This window comes from Mauremys reevesii, linkage group 3, assembly GCF_016161935.1.
Source record: "Mauremys reevesii isolate NIE-2019 linkage group 3, ASM1616193v1, whole genome shotgun sequence".
NCBI classification, from domain to species: Eukaryota; Metazoa; Chordata; order Testudines; family Geoemydidae; genus Mauremys; species Mauremys reevesii.
The window spans coordinates 48,775,658-48,799,135 of record NC_052625.1 but is presented as its reverse complement, the minus strand read 5'-3'; the positions used below and the strand labels follow the sequence as shown (position 1 = coordinate 48,799,135).

The 23,478-nt window shown below is 38.8% G+C and overlaps 1 protein-coding gene and 1 long non-coding RNA gene across 16 annotated transcripts in view; one reads left to right on the top strand and one right to left on the bottom strand.

Annotated features, from left to right (window-relative positions):
• The window catches only part of LOC120400977, a 98,051-nt gene extending 93,235 nt beyond the window's left edge, over positions 1 to 4,816 (top strand). For all 3 annotated transcript variants that reach the window (XR_005596205.1, XR_005596207.1, XR_005596206.1), the window contains one exon: positions 4,584 to 4,816. This is a non-coding gene — a long non-coding RNA (uncharacterized LOC120400977). The remainder of the gene's footprint in view (positions 1 to 4,583) is intronic.
• The window catches only part of ESRRG (estrogen related receptor gamma), a 473,961-nt gene that overhangs the window by 49,336 nt on the left and 401,147 nt on the right, over positions 1 to 23,478 (bottom strand). For all 13 annotated transcript variants that reach the window (XM_039530377.1, XM_039530375.1, XM_039530376.1 and 10 more), the window contains 2 exons: positions 16,414 to 16,524; positions 11,747 to 11,908 (listed from right to left, as the gene is read on the bottom strand). In XM_039530377.1, the coding sequence (XP_039386311.1) occupies positions 11,747 to 11,908; positions 16,414 to 16,524 (273 nt within the window). The remainder of the gene's footprint in view (positions 1 to 11,746; positions 11,909 to 16,413; positions 16,525 to 23,478) is intronic.

Sequence of the window (23,478 nt, the reverse complement as noted above, 5' to 3'; positions counted from 1 at the left end):
ACAGCATGCTGTGACACTTTTGTATTGTTATGTTGGATTTGGTAAGCAAATAGTTTTTAAGCGAGTTGAAACTTGGGGGTCCACAAGACAAATCAGACTCCTGAAAGGGGTACAGTAGTCTGGAAAGGTTGAGAGCCACTTCTCTTCTCTGTTTGCCATCCCCTGGAATGCTGTACTGCTATCTCTGTTGTTGGGTTTTTTTCCAACAGCTAGATGCACGAGAGTTGTGAATCAACTGGATTTACCCTGCCATTCCCCGCAACCTGCTCATAACTCTTTCCCAATATGCTCATGCACAGAGAGCAATTGCAGAGCTTTGCAGGTTCTTCCCTTCAAGTGCTATTTACATTGGATTTGGAGGCCTTCTTACACCTGACACTGCTGAGCAATCTCAACCCTCAGTACTGTCAATTGGAATTAAAGGAACTCAATACCTCACGTAAGGCGAGATCAATTCTACAAGGTGCTGAACACTGCAGCAAGGTGCGGAGTGCCCTACACACTCTTCAGTCAATGAGCGTTGAGGGCTGTCAACTGCTTTCAGGATGAAGCCTTTAATGAGTAGCACAGCTTGCTTATTAAATTAAGAAATTTCTCTTGTGTCTGGCTACAATAAAGTGTCTCTCATAAGTTTAGGGAGCAAAAGCTCTTGGGAGTGTTATTCTGTGTTACAGACATGTTGTGCACAGTCTACACGTTTTCAAATAAAAAGGAAAGTTCTACAGGTTTGGTTTTTTTTAAGTTAAAAAAAAAAACCAACCCTCTCTAAATACTACTGTGTGCAATTAACTCTGGAGGTTTTTAAACCTGGAGAGAGTGAATTAAAAATATCAAGGGAAACAAGCTTAATAGTTACTGCCCAGTAAGTATTCATTTTAGGTAATTAAATAAATGAGTATTTAGGACCAACATGTAAGGCTAATTCTCTTTTCTATATACATCTATCAAGCATTGCTCAAAAAGAAGCTTACTGCTAGCCCTGGAAACATAAGTTCACAAAGCTCTTGTATGATCCAGCTGATGCAGAAGGAGATTACAGCCAACTGATTTTTAAAAATTGCTGACTCTGTTGATCAGATTGGTCCAAGTCTTGCCATTAGCACCCATATGCTCTTTTTTTCCTCTCTCCCCCTATATCCATGCCCAGGTCACCATGTGCCCTGCCAGAAACATGCTGACTGGCTAAGGGGGCCTTGCAATTCAGGTAATTAATCCTATTCTAATGTAGGTTAAGCAGGTGTGAAGCCTACCTCATCCAGAGAGAAAGTAGATGCTGTTTAGAGGCACCCTTGGAATTACAGTATTTAAATTGGGCTCAGATAACTTCAGGAAACTAGACCAGTCTGTGCTGCTGACCTAGTCATACAGGTGTAAACCTGTCTGCTCTAAATCCAGTCTGAGCAACTGGCTCTTTCCCCCCACCCTGGATTTACAGTGTCAACAACACATGGCTGTACAGCTAGCCTCCTCTTCCCCACCCATATCAAAGTAAATATACTTTTGTTGGAGGCAAAGCTAGATGATTAACTGTAACCTGCTTGATTTTAGAATTAACTAGACTGAGAGGCTGCACTATGTATTGACTTGATTTTACCACTTCAAATCCAGTATGTGAGTTGATCATTTTGATAACCAAGTTTGAACATACAGCACTTGTGATCTTATGGAAAAAATGATCAGGGATTGCAATAGGCTTTTAAAATCATCTAAAAATCTTTCTGTGTTTGGAAGCCTTTATATTCTGATTCTGGTTGGAATAGCTCTATATAAGCAGAGAGGGGAAGACAGCAACAAAAAGTGATATTTATTGTCCACAAATAAGAAGTCCAATAATGCAACCCTCCTGACTCGTGTAACTAATATTCACTCATCCGAGGTAGGATTGTGGGATCAGGCCCACATATCTTAGCCTGTTTTAGAGCAACTAAACCTGCTTTGAGCCGAGTATTTCTCATTTGTTCATCTTAGAAAGAATTGGCCTTCCTTGTCTATTGACTGTATGCTGCAAGTTGTTTGGGAATTGAAGCACCCTAAAAGATTATTTCAGCAATTTAAATTGGTATTTTATAGCAGTCTCCTAATTAGCAGTCATTTAAAATAGTTGGAAATTGTACTAAATTATGGGGAAAACAGCATGATTTTAAGGAAATAATATGCCTGTAAATGCCTAGCATGCCCTGGCATCTCATGTGTGGCAATCCAGATGCTCTCCCATTTGTAAATTCCGCTGCTTCTTGAGTCTCAGGTCAATTCTGAGGTCAGTTAGTGCTGCAGATACCAGATTAATTTTCTTACAGGGAAGAAAAAATGTAGAGTGTAGTAAAATAAGAAAGGAAATAGGATACAATGATACATTTAGATTCTCTTCTGGTAATAAGGTTAATTCTGTATTGGCTAGGAAAAATGAAAACTGTAAGACAGTCACCTGCAGTGAGAGTGGATCTAATCTACTGAACCCTTAGTCACACAAATAATCAGTACTAATGTGAATATTATGGTCCCATAAACGGGACTACCTGTTTAAGGCTCAACTCTGCAAGGTGCTGCAGTTCTCAGCTCTCATTGGCATAGGGACTACTGATGTGAGTCGATCCCTAGAAGAAGTATATGGTACAGCTCACCTGACTTCAGTTAAGCTACGCCAAATTACACCATCTGAGTACCTGGGTCATAGAACTGTGTGTGTGTTTTAAATTAATTGTATAAATGTGTATATATATTTTCCTCTAGAATTTCTCATTTTAATTATTCAATTTTTTTAACAAGTATAAACCATTCCTATGTTCTTCTTTCCAATTTAAAATCTATTCCAGGAGTGGACAAACGTACTGATCCTCTGAGCTGCACATGACAATTTTCAGAAGTTCGAGAGCTAGGGCTTGCCTGCTGGGGCTTGGGGCGTCAGCCCCGCAGGAAGCACCTGTTTGGGCTCAGGGCTTCAGCCCTGTTCCTGCTGAAACGCCACGCCCAGCCAGGCGCACCCCGTGAGGCTGAAACCCCTACCAGGCAGAGGTCCTGAGCTCCCACCCCAGTCTGGGAGATGGAGAGTGGGGGGCACAGGGGACTCCATGAGCCACACTTTAACTGTAAAAGAGCCACATGTGTCTCGCGAGCCAGTTTGGCCACCCCATATCTAGTCTATTGGTGATCTCAAAGCCCTAAAATGCTCAGTAGAAATCCCAAACCCAATGTGTTAATGTAGCGGGATTAAGGTTTGTTCCATTTCCCCTCTCATCTCCACTCCATGACTTCGAAGCCTTTTAAATATGAAAAATGCAATTGTGTATTCTCAATCCAATGGACAAGTCAGTAATTCAGCTTTTGTCTAACAAGGAAGCAGACTGTGGAAATCGGTCCATATGTCACGTAAGCTAACATACTTGTCCAGATTTTGTTATGAAAATTATGAATAGAAAAATATTGCTAATTTTTTTTTTACTCTGGCATTTAAGATCCAAATAATGTCTGTTTCTATTTAAAGAAATACAATTATTTGGTGTTCATTTGTTATCATTTCATTAACCATTTATTATTTTTAAAGCCACAGAAGTGAACAGCATTATATAGGCAGCAATAGAGGTAGCAAAATATTCTGAAAAAATTTACTAATTTCACACTTCATTATAAAATTATTTTGAAACCTTTGTATCTTTTGTTTAATACAATTATTATCAATAGATATAAGACAGGATTCCATATTTGTAGCATGAAGAAAATGTGATGAATACTGGATGGAAAACTTGCATTTTGCTATGTAAAACTTGTTCTCCAAGTTTGCAATATAAGAAAATAATTTTCCACTTCCTTTTTAAATGCATATGTTTTCAGATTAGCCTGTGATATTCTATAGAAACGGTCTCTTTTATGCTTCCAGTCTCCAGCTGCCACACAATTTCTCTCTTTCCTCTCCCCTTTGTTTTTCAGCCATATTCCCTGAATGTCAAAGCCAATTTAGTGCATTTCACTTTGCTGAATAAATCAGAGGCGAAATCCTTGCTAAAAGTGAAAATTTGATTTGCTAAAAGGAGCTTAGGGCAACTATTAATCAATATATCCAGAGTGTCAAAGCTAAGGCCATGATAGACATGCATTCATTTGGAGATTGGTTGAGGCAGATAAAGGGGGACACTGGGGGAAAAAGTGCAACAACCAGCCTGTGAATGTGTTGGGGGTAGGGTTTGCTTTAAAAAGTGGGAAAGGATTCTGAGAAAAACTGATGTTACTGACGGATTTAAGCTTTTTTAAAGGCTTTGTTTTAATAAAGAGTAAATAATAAATAAGTGGTGAGCTGAAAGGTCTTCTGTGATCTGATCAACTGAACAATTTTTTTTACAATGTTCTTTCAGTGGACAGACAACAGATGTTAAAACCGAAAGCAGCAGGAGTTACTTGTATGAGTTTCACTGGATGTCTTCATATCAAGCTCTTTCGAGTTGTATAGAATATTTATTTTATATTCAAACATAAGACTTGGAATGGATAAATGGCTGGGCATGCAAGATTTTCTTTTCTGTTAATTGAATACTAGTCATAGATGTCAGAATTGATAATATCAGAAACTGAAGTTCTGCGTTTATCCACAGGACAGGCACAGAACACCAGTAGGACAAACTTCCTCACATCCCCCCCTCCCAGTGTGCCTCATCCTTACCTGGAACCAATCTTCCCTGAACAGCAGACATCCTAATATTGTGTGTATCTGTTATTGCACTTTGGCCTTCTCCTGTTCCTGTCAAAGTCAATGGAAGTTTTGTGGTTGATTTCAGGAGGAGTGGAAGCAGGTCCCTAGAGATTTTTTGTGCCAGATCCACAGATCTCAGATGAATATTCCAAATACTTTTAAAATAAACATCTCATACAAGAGAGAAAAAAGACCTTTCCATGACTGTCATTTCCACCACTACCACTTCCCTATTTTTATTTGAAAACACTGGGTACATTTGTTAATGTGCGTGCCTCATAATACATCTTTGCACACAGAACCACTGGCAGTGGTGTAGGCCACCTTAGGGGAACTTCTAAAAATTCCCCCCCAGTTTGCTAACACTAGTTCAGTTCGATCAGTGTTAGCAATGCTGATGTACCAAAGTAGTGTAGATAAGCTGCTGGCATTGGAAGCACAGTGTTGGAGCAAGGTTACTCAGCATGGTGCTTAAAACACGGACAGCGGCTGGCAGCCCATCCACACTAAGGCTCCAAGATTCCAATTTGCCATTTAGTGTCCTCCAAGGGGATAAGAGAAACACTGTTGAGTGCACATATGAATGCATAATATAAGCACATATTCATATAAATGTATCTCCACAGTTATCTATAATAGTCGCAGTGGAACCCTCTGATATGGTGAAATTCAGGAGGAGACATTTCAAGGAAATCTGAGGCTTGTGAGAAGCTGTTTGACTTGGATCCCTGAATGTAAGGCCCAATCAGTGACCTTCTCCCATGACTCGGATGCCATTTAAACTGTGCGTTGGGAGAGGAGGTAAAATACCATAGGGAAATAGTTCTTATGTCCAGATCCAGTGTGCATGCTTGTGGAAGGGGTTAAAGGAAGAATGGATAGTGTTTTTCTGATGAACAGCAGACAAGGGGAACTTGCAAAGTATCCAAGACAGTGCAGGGATAAAGGGCAAGGTGTCCTGATTCCCCAGGAGGCTCAAGTTATTATCACTACAGAGCTGTCAGGCAGCATGAAGCAGCTCATACTCCATACCATGTAGCATGAGCAGTAAACACCACATTAGCATTTCCACCTGTCTCTGAAGGGACAGGGACTCCAGGACCTGGGGACTGCTGTGCAGCTGCAAAATTGGAAGTGTTGCCTAAAATGGCCCTGAATTCAGCTAGGAGCATAATAGGCTGTGGAAGGCCATAAACTCAACAAAACCACATGATTACATTGTGTGAGAATGAGTGGGTGCTCAGTGGGACTCTGCATCAACTCCACAAAGGCCTCAGAAAGAGGACTATGGGGACGGACTTGGAGGCTGGCCAACGTGTATGTGATTATACACACCCAGTGATCAAAGTGCTGCAGAGAGGTTGAAGCAAAGGCAGTGGAGAGGCTGTAAGGGTACGCTGCCTGGAAGGTGAAGTGCATACTACATGCAGCCCCATGTAATTTTCCCCACACAAAATCTCAGCCTGTCTCCAAAGTCCTTTGGGTCTATGTGGAGTTAGTTCTGCATGTGCACTTAACTGAGTCCTGTAAAACTCCATCTATTGTGAAGTAGCATGGAAGTTCAACTTTTTTCATTTACACTTTATATTACACAATGATTTATATAAAATGTACACACACACTTTAGGTTACTCATAGTATATGTGAGAGTATGTGCATAAATACATATACACACACACACACCTTTCACCTATATATACACATAGGATACATTGCTGGAACACTTTAAAGTGATTATTTCCAGCTTCTTCTTTATATCTTTACCCACATTTTTATCACACAGAGTGGCATTTTTGGAGCAGATGATGAGTAAAGGACAATTTAAAAATGACAACTCTACAGCGAATCATAGTCCTGTTCAATTTTACAATGTTAAACTACACCCCTGAGAGCTGCTTTGGAAAGAAAAGCTTAAATATTGTCCTCTACACAGAGTGTATTGGAACAATAATGTTTCATAAAACATTAACATTAGCACTAAAATATTCAAAACATTCTTGGATCTGGTCCATCAAAAATCCTACCTTCATGTAGTACCCCTTTTAAATACCAAGATACTGCCTATTTTTATCTATACCTATAATGGAATATTGTTAATTCCTGGCAAAATATGAACACATTTGAAAGCAAGCAAGTTTAACTTATGAAATTGTGAAACTAGTTAATTTTTGATAGATTAGCCCAATGTAGTGATCTCAACCAAATTTTTCATTTTAAGTGCGAAAACTTGATTTCTATGGTCTGGTTGGTGTTTTTTCATGCATGCAAATTTTTTTAGAGAACATTTTGTCCCTTTAGCTTCCTGTTATGCACAGTTTTAAGAGCTTAATGTTTCCTGCCTCCACTTAGAATAAGAGAACATTGCACATTTTTGCTGAATGTCAATGAGACAGTTACATTACAGAAATGGTGCCTGAGTGACTCTGAAACTGTGACTAGACATCAGCAGAATTCCATCCTATACTGGAGAATAGCTTAATTAATTCAATATGCCCAAAATAAAATGCTCCCCCGCAACCCAAAGCAAAGGGGAGGGCCCCAACCACAAGTAAACCATTGAGTGAAACAGCTGTCTGTTATGTAAAAAAAAATGTCTAGCACAGCTCCATAAATATATTTAGGCCGTTTATATAGGTCAACTAATGTAGGTTTTGTCTCATCAGGCAGGAGATGAAGCAGCCTCAGTGTCTCCCTAAGCACTTTCAGCATTTTGCTAACGAAGTTACAGTACATAGGAATATTTTAATCTGACAGAAAGAACAACAATAGATCTGACTGCTGGGCTGATAATCTTCTTATCACACCCTGTGAAACCTAGCTCTAATATTTGACTGAGCCTCCATTACTTGGCAACCCATTCTGAAAAGGCCAACAATGGAGAGAGAGAGAGAGAATGAAGTGGAGTGTGCAAGTACCTCCATATCTACATAAAAGAGATTAGAGGCGACAGCATTCCATTTTACAGCTCAATCATATTGTGTTAGCATGCGCTTATCCGAGCGCGGACGAAATTGAAAGAGAAATAAAAAAGAGTCAGGCAGATAGGAACCAGAAAAGCGAGGCATGAGCAATTTCAAGGATATAAAAGGATGCTAATGGCGGGGCCCTGTCATTCTTAAAAAGGGCTATTAGGGCACCATCATCTGTTCTTGTGCCCTTACGCTCCTCTAACTAAAGTCAAGCATTTCTTAATACCATTGTGCTCTTTTGCTTCTTCAGATAAGACATGGTCATGTTTCATAACAACACACTTCCCATTTATTTGATTTATTAACGTGAGCAGCCTAATTCTATTTGCTGATAAAGCCTTTCCATACATATTTTTCTTTCAATATTTCCTTCTGTAGAACTGTACACTTTTTGTTCAGAGAAAGCAGCTGTTAGAGAACATTCCCAATAATTCAGAAGTTCTAATGATTTTATGATAGCATATGAATTTAATATAATTTAAAGCAAATTTTAGGAGATGACCTCCACAGAGAACGGTGTAGACGGAGGGATCAAAGGCGTACAGCACGTTACTTTCTGTAGATAACTTCAAGAAATAATCCTTTTTATAATGGCTGAAAAAAATGTTATTTTCTTCCACAATAAAGTTGTCTTTCAAAATATAAAGGTTTCCATTGAATTACAATGCATTACAGCTTAGTCTTTTATTGGTTCTAACACAACTGAAATGAAGGGCCTTTAATCATGTTACACCTGAAGAAATTACTGCAAGAAAGGAAGATCTGGTGTAACCCACATAATGGGCCAAATTCACATATAATGCCACTGCGTTCAATGGACCGACACCAATGGTTTATTTGGCTGACTATGACTATATAACAATTCATACCTTTGTTGCTCTTTGTTCCTTTTATGACTTGTCCCTTTGCCCAGGTCCACTGTATCGCTGCCTAGAATAACATGTGCTGGCATAGGCAACAGCAGGGTAGCACCACCGCAGGCTTCTCTACAGTTGTTTTGTGCCAATGCCAGTCATTAGTTAAGCTCTGGCAGCCCAAGTTCAGCAGCACTCCATCATTCAAAACCAAACTAAAAACCTTCTGATCATGCTCATCACATTTGCCCTTTAGCATGTCAAGCTCTTCCTCATTTTGATTTTTGTGATCTAAAGCAGCAAGCACAGATTTTATCACTGACCTCGGCTTATCAGAAGGCTTCGGAAAGGATTGCCTTTGTTTACTATTTAGGTTATTTTTTTTAACCCAAATGAGGTCAAGCAAGTAACCTTAGATAGTGCAGCTTTACCACGGCAGGTGTGTTTTTGACTTTGTCTCATAAGACAGGGCTGGCCTACTATAGACGTTTTCGTCAGCTAGTTCAGATTGCAGGTCTTAAATTTATAGTGCCATCTTACAGTGTCCAATAGCTTTTCATGCTAACTATGGGTATGGAATTGCTTTAAAAAGATTGCTCAGTTTCTCCACTCCCCCCGCACCCCACACTCCAAAAGAAAGCTATGTAACATATTCACAAATCAAACTGATAAAAGGTCCTGGGGCAATCATCGTGGTGTGTGACTGACTTCTAGCTCCAGTGCTCTATTTCAGTTAGACTGATGTAGGCATCTTCCGAAGATGAAGCTCAAACTCACCTATTTAACTAGTTTTGACTTAATTTGGGGTGCTTTATTAGCAACCAGTGTAAGACAAAGTAGCTAGTATAATACAGAGTGATGTTTAAATTAGTTTACAATTTGCTTGGGCTCATCTAGAACTGCTCTGAACAAAGCCATTCAGAAATGTCAGCTGTGTTCCTAACCACTGTAACAAATTGTTGCCTGAACGCTGCACACCTAATGACTTCAAATTAGCTTCACTGCGATATTGCCTGACAGTTCGTTACGACTGTTAGCAACATAGCTGGCGTATCATGACCAATAAATTGGTTTCAGTGTGGGCTGGGAAAGGGACTTCCATCAATTTGATTAAAGAAATTACTGTAGCATTCAAAGCATAAAGACAAACTAGTTTAAGGAGACAGAAATAAGTTAACTGTACCAGAAAAACATTGCTCATGATTCAAAAGCTTGTTTATAAACCATTTGTGGTACAAACTTTGAACAAATACATTTCATCTGGGCAGAATATGAAATATTTCAGCATGTGTAGGATACTGTCTCCCTACACAAGTAAAATTATGCTTTAGAAGCATATTGATTATTATTATTTATTATCTACATTGTGGTAGGACCAGAAGCAGAATTGAGGCCCCACTGTTTTTGACATATAGGAAGACAAAAACCGGACACTTAAGTGTTGAGTCACTACCACAAGAAATGCTTAAAACAAAAGTGTCTCAGGAACAAAGTAACATACTGAAATGTAGATGTTTACTATCTGCTGTTCCATGCATAAATAAAATCCAGTATTCTGGCTTGCTGCAGTCTATATATGTAGTCTATACAGTCTATTAATATTATAATAAGGGTGCAATTTCTGATGGTATTAGAAATATACATTATTTTTTAACTTTGATCAACAGAAAGTTGCCTGGATTACGCATTCACATTAAGGTGAATCAGAAAATTCCATGGGGTAAAATGAAATCTAAAAGGACATTGCTACATTGGCTATAGCAATTAAAGTACATCCGTCCTCATTGTGAATGGTTGGTATTCTGAGGCTCCAATATGGCAATTAGCTGACTGAAATGCACAAATATCTCCAGTTATCCTGCTAGAATGCCAAGATGGATATAGTAAAATAAATAAATAAAAAGCTAACACTTTTTTTATATGTCTGTGAAAGGTGAGAGATTGACAGCCGTGGAGAGTATTTGTTTATTAACCCATAGAATGACCGCACTACACGCTAAGCAGGGGTGGAAGAGAGTGCTTTGTCCAGCTTGCTAGAGGAAGGGGCATACCTCCTTAAGGAATAGAGAGGTACAGAGTGAGTTTGCTGCAGCAGCAGAGCAGGTCAGCATGGGGATACTGACCCATTGCCCCAGGTGACCGGAAGAAAGGGGAGGTTACATAGGCACATGCCGGACTAGAGAAGCCTGCTTTTATCTGGACCTGGCACAGCCGGACAACATGTACAAGTGTCTCAAACACTGCATTGAAAACATGCTTCAGACCTGACCTGGAAGATCCACAAATCTTTGCTCTGAGAGATTATTTCTGCTAACCACTGTCTCTGCTGAGATTGATAATTAGCTTTAATTATGGTATGTTATTGTGTGATGTGGACACTGGTCCATCTTGCACAGATCAAGGAAATATTTAGATATGTGTAGTTATCTTGTGCCCAACTGCTGGCATAATCTGGCCCTAAAACCATCTTAACTCTCCCAAGGACTGTAACCCCAGTATAAGATGATCTGCCTGCTAATGTAGGTGTTCCCCTACTTCCCCAACTCCTGGGGCTTGTATTCTAGGAACAAAATAGCTACTGCCTGCATTTGTGCAGAACCTCAGAATCTCACCCAAAATTAGCTTATTTTAATTTAAACAGGAGGGGGCTGATACTCCTTTAATTTACAGATAAAATCAGGAGTAACTCCATTAAAATCAACGGAAACATACCAATGTAAAACTGCTGTAAGTGACATTAGAATTAGGCTCTATTTGAGAAAGCTCTTTTGCCACTTCCCCAACTCCTGCTGGCATAGCAGGGGAGAGGGATAGTGGCCAGGATTCCCTTATTTCACACTGAATTTTAGTTGCATTTTTTTACCACTTTGGGGTGATTCAGATTGCTCTGAATCTGGTGCAGAGGAACTAGCCTTGTACAGAGTTTTAAAGAGCATGCTTTAAGATGTCTTTGAACACACATCTCTCACTAGTGCCCTGTGCAGTTCAGCTGAGATCTGTCCTTTTTAATAAAAAACACGTTAAAACATTCATTCACTTATACCTCCACTAGTACCATTTAATAGTAAGAATAATACTATGTCCAGACCAGGATATATTGTAATCTACATTCCTGTAATGATTCTGCAGTCTTAAACATAAAACTTTATAAATCTGTCATCCCATTTTGTCACTGTAATGTAATAATCTGTGTGCTGATTTTCAGGCGGTCATTGTTTTACAACTATATATATATTATGTACCTGGAATATGTTTAGCCCATCCAATGATGACCACCAATTCTCTGTCTGCCAGGTCACAAAGTGTGGTGAGCGCTTTGATGTCACTATCTGGAACAGTGGGGTCAGGCATGGCATAGATCTTCTCTGGTTCAGCAACCAGCAAATGGGAGACAATCTTGTTATCTGTAAAAATGGACCAGAGTGCTACAAGATCACCAATAGTGTTTCCCTATTTTTCTAACAGGTGAATTAAGTTTCACATTAACTTAAAAACAGTGACCAAATTTACCCCGTGTGACTCTATTAACTCCACCAAGGAGTTACAGCAGAAATTAACTAGGCCCGATACAAACATTTTCAGCAAACATGACTAATTTATTGTACATAAATTACAAATAAAATAATATGAGATGCACACATCAAATTACTACATCATAACATTTGGAATAAAATTGTCATTGTCAAAACTGTTAGGGATTGAAAAAAGTTTTAGGTTTTGCACATTGAGACTTTTTCTGTTATTTATATTTTTGGATATAGTGTTTTTAAGAAGAGCTGCAGATTGCCTGAATAAAAATAACACAGACAATTAACAAATCATTAAATCTTTAAAATCTGAAACTTCTGTTGCCATTCTTGATCTTAGATGTCAGAGTCAAACTGTCCTAATACATGTAATCGCAAGAGTTTCTGAGCAGCTATCACCCTGTATATCTTATAGTACCTATAAGCCTGCTCTTTTAAAATGATAATTCTAAGATTTGTGGTCCCAGGGGCTTGTATTCTAGGAACAAAATGGCTACTGCCTGCATTTGTGCAGAACCTCAGAATCTCACCCAAAATTAGCTTATTTTAATTTAAACAGGAGGGGGCTGATACTCCTTTAATTTACAGATAAAATCAGGAGTAACTCCATTAAAATCAACGGAAACATACCAATGTAAAACTGCTGTAAGTGACATTAGAATTAGGCTCTATTTGAGAAAGCTCTTTTGTACACAAAAATGTTATTGTATTATTTTGGAATACTTTTAAATATCTGGAACATTTTCATTTATTTAACATTTATTTTGCATATAGTTGAATCATGTGATCTATATGGAGCAATCAGTTATATTAGAATGAACAGTCAAAAAAGAAAGAGCAAGAAAAACTGCATGGGCTTATTACAACATGCCCGCAACTCTACAGTATGCAGGTTGCAAACAAATAAAATCTGTCAGTATTACACTGTATATTGAAGCTTTAATTTGAGGTGCAAAAAGAAGCCTTTTTTCTTCTTTAGAAGCCTGATCCACCTCCCAGAGATCTCAGTAGAAAGACATCAGTGGGAGATGGATTGGGCCCTTAAGTCTTCTATACTTTTCCCAATATATGCAGCCAGGTCTCCTACCTTTTAATGATAGGGACATCTTGTAGCATAGCTGAAATGTATCAACCAGACATAAAGCATATGTTCTTAGAGCCCAAACAGTAGCCCTTTAGAGGACTTAGACTAATCCGTTCAGTCCCTTGGGATAAACAATCATGGGGCTTGACATATATAGGGTTCGATCCTTAGAAGATTGTCCAGCACCCTCAACTCCGTCTGACTGCTCTGAAAGCTGATGGAGTTGATACTTTTTCCTACTTCCAAATATCAGATATAGGCCCTACTGTCCTCACAGGAAAAAACTACAACTGAAATAAATGGGAGTTTGACTTGCATAGCGACTGCAGGACAGGTTCCAAGATATCTGTTCATGTCAGATTTCCCTAAATATCCTTCCTTGATTCTGATTTCTGATGCTTTACTACTCTTTTGTGACACTGACTCCTTGATTCTGATCTATTTTCATTAGTATTTTAACTTATTACAAATTTGTGTAAAGTTGTGATACATGTAAGTCCTTCATAAAATAAGTGCAAGACCCAGCTGGAAAGCATTCCATCAAGTATGTTTTATTACAAGGGGATGGATTCATGTTTATATGACCTGTAGGAGCTATGCCAACTAAATCATTATTTATTTCAATATTCTACTTATTATCAAATGATTAACAGGGAATTATAATCTTATTTAAAGATGTCACTTGGTAATTTTAACAGATAGTGGCAAATAGTTATTCAACATAATATTATTTATTTTTTTAATGAACAGATGTTTTATTTGTTTTTTTATTAACTTATTAGAAAACATAATTCTTTCCAAAAATCAAAGATTACAGCATATTTTCTCAAGAATTTAACAACAAACCATATGCAGTGAAAAGCAAAGTAACTCAATTCTATTTTTCTTACTACTTGTTCTCAAAAAATGTATAAATGGACCCAGCATTCATATTAAAATGCATGAAGATGGGGACATAAGCCATATATTTAAAATTACAGTATATTAGTGAACAAGAGCTCCAGATTGCTAAGGTAAATGTCCACAAATTCAGCTGCTCTCTCTTCAGACTCACACAAGGAAGAGACTGGAAATCTCTTTTTTTTTTTTTAACAACAGCATCTTCATCAAATGTTTGCTTCTTGCAGATGATTCAAGAATAATGTACATTTTCATTTCTGCTTCACAAAATCTCCACTTTCATTATTCTGACAACACAACAAGACCTGAAGGCAGGCCACTAGATTCTGTAGATAAGAAAGGAAATGCAAAAAAGGGCAGAAAGAGGTCTGTCTAAAAGAGACCTCCTAATCCCTGTTATTTCACTACAGAGAAAAAGGCTCCATGTATTGAAGCAAGATTTAGTACATAGGCATAGGGAAATTCTGAATGTTCTCAGAAAGCCCCATCACGCAGGAAATTGAATAGCCATGAGCACCATTTCTAGGTAAATCTTATTTAATGTTTCCCTAATTAGAATCAATAGAACCCAATTTTCATTCCTGTGCCTTTGTTATGCACAAACTATCAGTCAGGGTCCAGAAAATCTCCCAGGCTACTTCCTCAATAAAACCGATTCAACTGATTCCTGACACTTATCTGACAGGATCCAAAAATTAAGTTTTATAAGTGTTTGTTACAAAAATGTTTGTAATTGGGAGAACTAAGGAAAATTAACAGAAGTCTTTAGATAATAATGATTAATAAGGAGATTAGTTTATCTCAGACAAATGGAGTTTACTGAAACTGGTGGTTATCTTCTTAAAGGTATTGTTATACATTACTTCCCAATAATCTCAGGTTTACACAGTTTCTTGGATGCTTCAGCACAATAGTGTTAACCTATGCCTATATTATAAAGGACTGGAATTTTTTTTGTATGCTAGGAGGCTAACCACATTTCAACGCAATGACAACGTAAAATAAATGAAAAAAACTGGCAATCTGTGTATCCAGCAAAACTAAACCGGTAATGAAATTAAGCCTTAGAGTTTATTAAATTTTATTGTATTATCAGAAAGTTTTTATTATAATATGAAAAATCTGCTTAATGCAGCCCTAGATTGTATTTACAGAATGGTGAAACAGCTTATGCAGGCTGAGAAGAAGATGCCAGATTGGACAATTGAAGGTATAATCAGCATAATGTTTTTTGGAAAGGCAAAAGGAAACTATGCCATATGTTCACTTAAGCCTTAATTTTATGTAAAACTGGTTGTTTTTCCTTTGACATAGCTAAAATGCCCTTTCGCTTACAGTTCAAAGACTGTTTATTTGCTCTACAGATCCCCATATGCTCATGTGTATTGTACGCAGCAGTGTCCCCTACTGGGGAACACGAGCTGAAATAGACACTGTTTTCTACACACTAGGTAGTGTCATGGGCACAAAACCTCCATGCTTCTTTTATTTTTCCCTAAATACGGGGGGGAAGGGGAGAAGGGTTGTCTCACTTTGATAGCAAAATCGCCTTCTTGACAGTGACAACTGTGTATGGGAATTCGGATCTAAATATGGAAGAGTTCACAAGTACGTGGTAGGAAATTCATACCTTTGTAGGCTAATTCCATAGTCTCTTGCACTAGATATATAATGCAATTAAATTTACTTCATGGAATTAGTAGTTGCTGCTTGAGTTTGTATATGCTGCAGAGCAAAACCTCCTATTTTTTGTTAATTGCAACGAGGATGGAACTTGTATTTTAGCAAAGGAATGATCAGCTCTCTTCTCTCTCTAATTTTTTTTCAAGGACACTTAAAAAAAACAACACATAATGCCTATAAGGGCATCAGAGACAGAACTACCAACCTATGCTTGTTATTAGTGTAGCACATTCCTCTTTTCATCTAATGTTAGCTAGTGTGTTAACCTTCTATAGCTATAAATTAATGAGGCTCCTAATGTATTTTCATTGGGAGGTTGAGCAGTCAAACTCATTTAGTAAGTGAAAACTACAAAAATCACTTTCTTGTGAAATCTGAAACTAGAAGCTCCAATGAACTAATGATCACAGTATGAACCGTTTTATGTACCAATGAAAATAAATATAACCTGTAAATGAAAAATGTGCACTGCATAAACCATGCATTAATATGCTTCCACCTGTAAAAAGTTTCATCTGACAATCTGAGAAAAAGATGAAGATAACTAATAAGATTTTTTTTAAATGCTCATGTTAACTGGATAACATATAGCATTTACTGTTGCCTTTTGGGGACAAATGCTTGTCCTAAGGAAGTCAATGGAAGCTTAAAATGGGTCCAGAAGTTATTGATGTTTTGGACGCAGAGAAAAAACTGATACATCTGATGTACTTACATGGCTTTTTGGCTGGCTGAACTAGCTGAGGGTTCAGGTATGGACTATTCTCTGCATCTATTCTGCGCTTGTACTTCTGGCGACCTCCACGTACTCTGTCTAGGCGGACCCCTAAAATGGGAAAAACAAACACACACTTATTTGATATTTCGTTGTGATGCATTTCACGTGACAATCTTCTACCTAGTGCTTTGAGAGATTTCTGTAGCATAACCAAAGCAAATTTCTTTTCTCACAACCATAATTATTAAAAGCAACAGAAAAAATATAAATACTCATAAGTACTTGCAACCTATTTATATTTTCATACAAACAAGATAAAAGTTTAGACTATAATTTCTTGTGGAAAAGACAATTTTAAAATATTTCAATTATTTTCAGAACACCTTGCTACTAACATGCTAACAGCTCTGAGACTGGTGTTTGGCCTAGAATTCCTTCAGTTCGGGAGATTCTGAGCTGAAAAAGTCCTCTTTAGTAGCAGCTTTGTCAACCTCTATATGTTGTTATAAGCATAAACAGATTTACTAGGCTACCATTATGAAGCAAAGGACCATGAAGAATGAGAACTTCAGAAACAATTAACACTGAATTCTGTTGTGATAGTAGAGATGTATTTAATTAACACAGCCTAGAGAATTGACTGCAGTAACTGTAGAGTAACCTCTTGAAGTATTATAGGGATACAAACATGGTTTAAAAATCCTTCAGAAATGACTCGATAGTAGGGGTTACGTTGGGGTTGCAAAGGACGGAGATTTGCATGCATCTGGATATCAGTAAAGCCAAATCAGTATTTGCATTCTGCTGTCACATTATATATGGCTTAAGTAGTACATTTGTGTTACTTGAGATGTCTAGGCACGGGATTTATATGAACTGAACTTCCTGAAACAAGCTGGAGTTGCTCTAGCACAAAAAAGTAGGTGGCATGCATAAAGCAACAAATTATTTTTATTTCATTCTGAATCATCCAGACAGATTCCAGGCAGCCAGAAAGAGTGTCCGTATAACCCAGCAGCAACACATCCTTTATGTAGAAAACCTCTGCAAGTAAGGCAAGGCCAAGCACAACATCTGACGACACAGATTTAACTATTGAAGAACTCAACATATGACAATGTCCTCCCTGCACACTTCTCTTTTCATTATCTGATTAACTAGTCCTCTCTCTTCCCCATCATCTGCTGCTTCTCTGCATCCTTCCTTCTTCATCTTTCCTTCTTTCCAGAGCTGGCTTGAACTCAGAAAAATCTACAAATGATGGGAGCTCCAGGTTGTGAAAGCCCCTTCTCTAGGGCCAGTCCTGTACTTAACATGGGATGCTGGAATCCGCTGCTGTCTGGGGGCACCTTTGGCGGGGCTAGAAGAGCAAGGATCAGTGTGCTGTCTATGGACATGCTCTGGTGAGAGAAAAAAAAAAGCTAACTGCAAGGGAAGAGCGATCACTCCTTTTTCAACCAAAAGAGGAGAGAGACTAAATGGATTTTGGTAGGAGAAGGATATTTTGATGAAGGGTCAAAAATCCCACAGCCAGCTCTTCAGCTCTTCTCTCTTTTACATTTCTTCTGTCCATTTCTCCCTCTCTTTCCTTTCTGTTATTCACACACTTAGGTTCTCGACACACTAGTTGCTGAGGACTGGAAGAAATAAAGTGAAGGGTCCAATCCTGAAAACTCTTACTCACACAAGTAGACACCTTACTTGATGCTCTCATTGACTTCAATACTATTGTGAGTAAAGGTTACTAGCACGAGGAAAGATTTGTATTAAAATCAGGCTCTAAGTCAGTCACTGCAATACACAACCTACAATTCTATGCAAGAGTTCTCCATGCTCTTTGCTAATCATGAAACTGTGTAGTGATCTCCAAGCCTAAAAACAGTGTTGCATGAGATCATACGGTTTTAATTGAAACTGTACATTTGCTTACTTAAACACAGGGAACACATTTTTGATTAATTACCCATCTAATCTATATACATTTATGAATCACACTATATAAATCATAAAATAAAGCAATCATGTACCCGTAGAGATCAAAGCATGCTTATGAATGAAATCTCTATGTATTTATCTATGTGTTTACAGTGTGTTCATATATCCTTATCATAAACATATTTGTGTATATATATATATATTACCCACGAGACCAAATTCTGATCTCAGTTATATAGTATAAACCCAGAGTAACTTCACCGGGAACAGAATTAGATTAACACAACATGTGTATGCTTATCTGTAATTCAAGTTAAGCATATACATTCATTAGCACAAGTTATTACAGTTTATTAGACAGAGAATTTTCAATTAATGGTTAATAAATGTCCATAAGCACCCCAAGGAGCTTGATCTCCACCTAGGAAAACTGACATTCAAGAAACTATACTGCCAGAAAATGCATTAAAAAGGCTGTGGCTTGTTGGTTGAACATTCAGAAAAAGGCAGGGAATTAGAGCAAGCCACATATGAGACTGCTGGAATTATAAAAAGACTGCCCAGCATTTTAAGAAAAATAGATAGAAAATGAATTCTGCATAATTCAGGTGTCATCTTTCTTTCTGCTTGGGAGCAGATTTCATAGAGATAAAAGACGAATCGCATCGGACAGAAGCATGTTTAATCAAAAAGTAATGGAACTGAAGATTAAATTAAAATAATAGAAATCTACCAAGAAGAACAATTTTTCCTCCCTTGCATTTGCACAGATACACATTGTCTGGCTATACCGAAAGAAGCCGACATTTGACATGGGTTTAATTAGGCCGCAACTTTATTATTAGATGTCTGGGACTACCCGACGGATAAAAGTGTACAGTGCAGGTAACCCTCTGTTTATATTACCTGGGGGGCTTTTACCAGCTCCCCCTCTTTTTCCATCCAGGTCCCTTCAGCAAATTTATTGCCAGGACCTTACCATCCACCCCCTTCATAGGAGGGTTAAGGGGTTGACTCCCTGCCGTACCAATCATAGGAGTCCCCAACCACGCCCTGTTCTTTCATTTAACCAACACCTCTTTTTAAGTCCTTTTCCAAGCCATTTATCTGGTCACTGTATACCTTTCCTATGGAGTACTTGCACTTGACAGTCGCACACTTAGATAATGAGTTGTGACATATGGCCTACCGCCCTTCATGCCATGTATGAACAGAGCCCTTCCTGAACCTGCTGTGGGGAAGAGGAACACCCTTCCCCCTCCCCGCCCCAATTGCACCCAAGTCAATATGGTGGCAACGGAAAAATTCCTTCCCAACCCCCCTAACAAAAAAGGGGCGGCTAGTGTAATGCCCACAGCAGGTCTTAACCAAACCTGGTATTTTCCCGCATAAAAAGGAGGGAGGGTGGTTCCTGCTTCAGATGGCTTTGTGTAAAAGGGACGCTTCAGCCCAGAGCTGCCCCTTTTAAGCCCTGCATTCCTAGGGCATGAGTCAGTGACCACGCTGTCCCCTTCTGCAAAAGTTTTTCATCCCCCACGCCCCCTGCCATAAAGCACTGTTTCCATTCGGCCAGCCAGCCAAGCCACCCCTTCCCCCCACCCCGTGCTTAAAGGTGCAGGGTGGTCATTCAAGCTGCTCACATGTTCAATGGGAAGGAAATACAGACAAGTATCAATGTGGCAAAATCATATGCAGAATTATATATTCACTCGCACATGCATTTAGACATCCCTATATACACAACTTTTACAAACAACAACAAACGTGTGAGCATTGTAGTCCTTAATATCTTAGGGAAATGTATTGCTGAACAACCACAATTTAAAATGACATACTTTTGTAATGTAACTACTTCTAACTTTAGTGTAAAAATACTTTTTAATTCTCCCCCACCCCAGCTGTTAGATTTTAACATACCTTTAATGGTAAATGGAAAAGCAAATTGGGGTTCTACTGACCTTTTACTAGTATAGACATAGAATTTACCATTATGCTTCCTTAAATTTTAGCTTAATCCTAAGAGCAAATAACTATATTAGAACCAAATTTTGACACTCTTACTCACATTGAGAATCTTACTTAGCAATGGGAGTCTTATAAGGACTACTTGCAAAGTAATTTGTTACTCAAAAGTGAGAAAGCAGACCAGAGTCTGACCCTTAGTGAAAAGTGGTTTCTTTGGGGTTTTTCGTGGTGAATGGGAATCCAGAAGTTGGAGGGGTTTATTTTGTGTATATATATGCTCCCCCAATTCCTGACCTCCCACCCTGTAAACCACGGCAATTGTGAGAGTCGTCACAACAGAAGAAGTATATTTGCCTGTTTGGAACATTATAACTAACTATATGCTCCTCTGTGTTCGCCTGCTCTACTCTGCCTATCCAAAACAAACTATTACAATGCATGAAGTTGCTTTTAAAAGGCTCGGTTTCGGGGAATTATATTAACAGCTGATATCCTGGTCATAAAGTTAATTAGTGTAAGCAAACACAGTATGTTTATAATATTAACAGAGATACTGCGGAACATATTTAGAGTACAGAAGGAGTAAGTAGACCTTTCTTCTAACCCTAACTGTGCAAGTGTGTCTTTGGCAACTCAATCTGTCATTGCATCAGTTTCCCTATCCATAAAATGAAAATAATGGTACTTAGCCCACCTCATTAAAGTGATCTGAGATTTTCAATGAAAAGCCTTCTATTATTACAATATTCTGAGGCCACTGGTATAAATGAGTATAGCTTAACCTAAGCCAAGTGAACTCAGATCAGCAAAGGATCTGGCCCCTAATGTACCCTAATGTCAGCTTTTGTCTTGAAATCCTTAAACAGGAAATATCCCAGTTATGTCAATGAGAATTTTATCTCTGTATGGACTAAAGGAATGGGCCAATTACCAATTAAAACATGATTTCAGCAGTCAACACTATAGCAACTAACAGAACACTCCACTTTGCCTCTAATTACAAACACTAAATCACCTGTTAGAGCAGGAAGGGAAATCACACACTTAGACATAATTTACAAAACTCGGATGGTAAGGATTAGTCACGGGCTACAATATATGGAGAGACAGAAAAATACAAATACATTCAGTAACTAAACTTTTTTGAAGAGGTAGCTACACAATCCAATATGGCATAAGGGTTTCTTCAACTGACCTTACAGAAAGAATAGTCTGGTGCCTAAGGCACTGGACTAGGACTCTATAGAACTGGGTTCAGTTCCTGATCCTATCATAAACTTCCTGGGTGATGATAAGCCAATTCTTTACCAACTCAAGTAATAATGAAACAGGGCACTATTATTTTGAAATAAAGAATGTCCACACACAGACGTGCTCTGAAATAACTTACATTGTGAGTTACAACCAATTTAGTTATTTCAGTTCCAGTTTCTGTGAAGACAAGCCACACTCTATTTTTGCATTCCTGCTTTGTCTCCATCAATCCAATCCTGTATTTATACGTACCACCGGGTATTATGATTTATTATTTGTATTACCAGAGCGCCTAGGAGCCCTCATTATGGACCAGGATGTCATTGTGCTAGGTGCTGTACAAACACAGAACAAAAAAGACAATCCCTGCCCCAAACTTGGGGGTCATCCTTGACTACTCCCTCTCTCTTGCCCACACGTCCAGGCCATGTCCAAAGTACATCATTTATCCCGCTAACATTTCTAAAACCTAACCTTTGCTTTCTTTGCACATCGTTAAACCCTTGCCCAGGCTTGCATCTCAACTTCATCCTCTCTGGTCTCCCCAACACTCATATACCCCCTTCCAGTCCATGTGAGATACAGCTCCCAAGGTCTTTCTTCCTCATCCATCCATCTGACTACATCATCCAATTCTTCAAACCCCTCCATTGGCTCAAGTTTAAGCAGTGCTTAATTTGTAATGAAAGAGGTGCCGGGGCTCAAGCAATTTTTGTACTTTCATAACTGACGTGACAAGCCCAGAAATACTGGGGCTCAGTCCTGGAAAGCCCTGGCAAAAATTAAGAACTGAGTTTAAGCTATTTGTGACCTTATCCCTCCTATTAATTACTCGTGTGTCTTCATCATGTTGCCCCTCACCATCCCCTCTGTTCTACTAATGATCTCAGCTTCGAATGCCCATTTGTTCATTTCTCCCACAAAGATCCTTGTGGTTCTTTGCATGGTGCCCTTTATGCACAGAACACAGTTCCTGAACTGATCTGCAATGCCCCTACCATCTTCTTCAAACCTTCCTCAAGGCCCTCTAATATCCTGATTGCCTACAAGAAATTGCCAACAATAGTTGAGATGTAGGGTTTTATTTTGTTTAAAGCAGATTTTATCCCTCTCCCCCACCCTCTTAAGTTGCATGTCTTCATCTGTGAACACTTTGTCGTCAGGACTACTTCTGACCTGAAAACATCTAGCATGCAATGGGTGCTACTGTAATTAATTTAAATAATAACTTACACTAGAGTAAATCAAAATTAACTCCCCTCATGTCAATGGAGTTACTGCAGTGAAGAATAGGTGGGAGATGAGAATCAAATCCTTCATTTTAACTTCCTTAGGGATGTTTTGGATTGCATTTGTGCTTCCTCTATAACTCCCCTACAGTAGCCATGAGAATTGTGGCAGTCAGGATTCTGTTCCACACTCATGTCTTCTTGGTAGGCTTCCCCTCCAATTATGTGCTCAAGATGTGCAATAGAAGTTACTGTACTCTGTGGCCTCTTCCACCACAGTGTGGATAAGAAATTGGATTAGTCCCACTTATAAAAGTGATGCTTGTAAGACTCCCAAAATTGTTTTAAGATTGTACAGTGAGACTAACAAGAGAGGAAACTGAAGGAACAACACATCACTCAGCATCAGAAAGAGCAGTAGCATCAGTATTAGAGGCAAAAGCCAGATTAGCAGAAAGGGGCAGCTGCTCCAGGCCTGGCAATTTAAAAGGACCCAGGCCTCCCAGCCACTTCTGCTGCTACCGCGGCAGCGGCCAGAGCACCAGGCCCTTTAAATCACTGCCGGAGCCCCAGGTGGCGCGGGCTGGGCAGTGCTGAAGGGATGGCTGCGGGAGGCTGACCCCTAGCCCTGCCTGAGGCCTCACCCCTTCGCCCGAGGCCCTGCCCCTTCTGGAGGCCC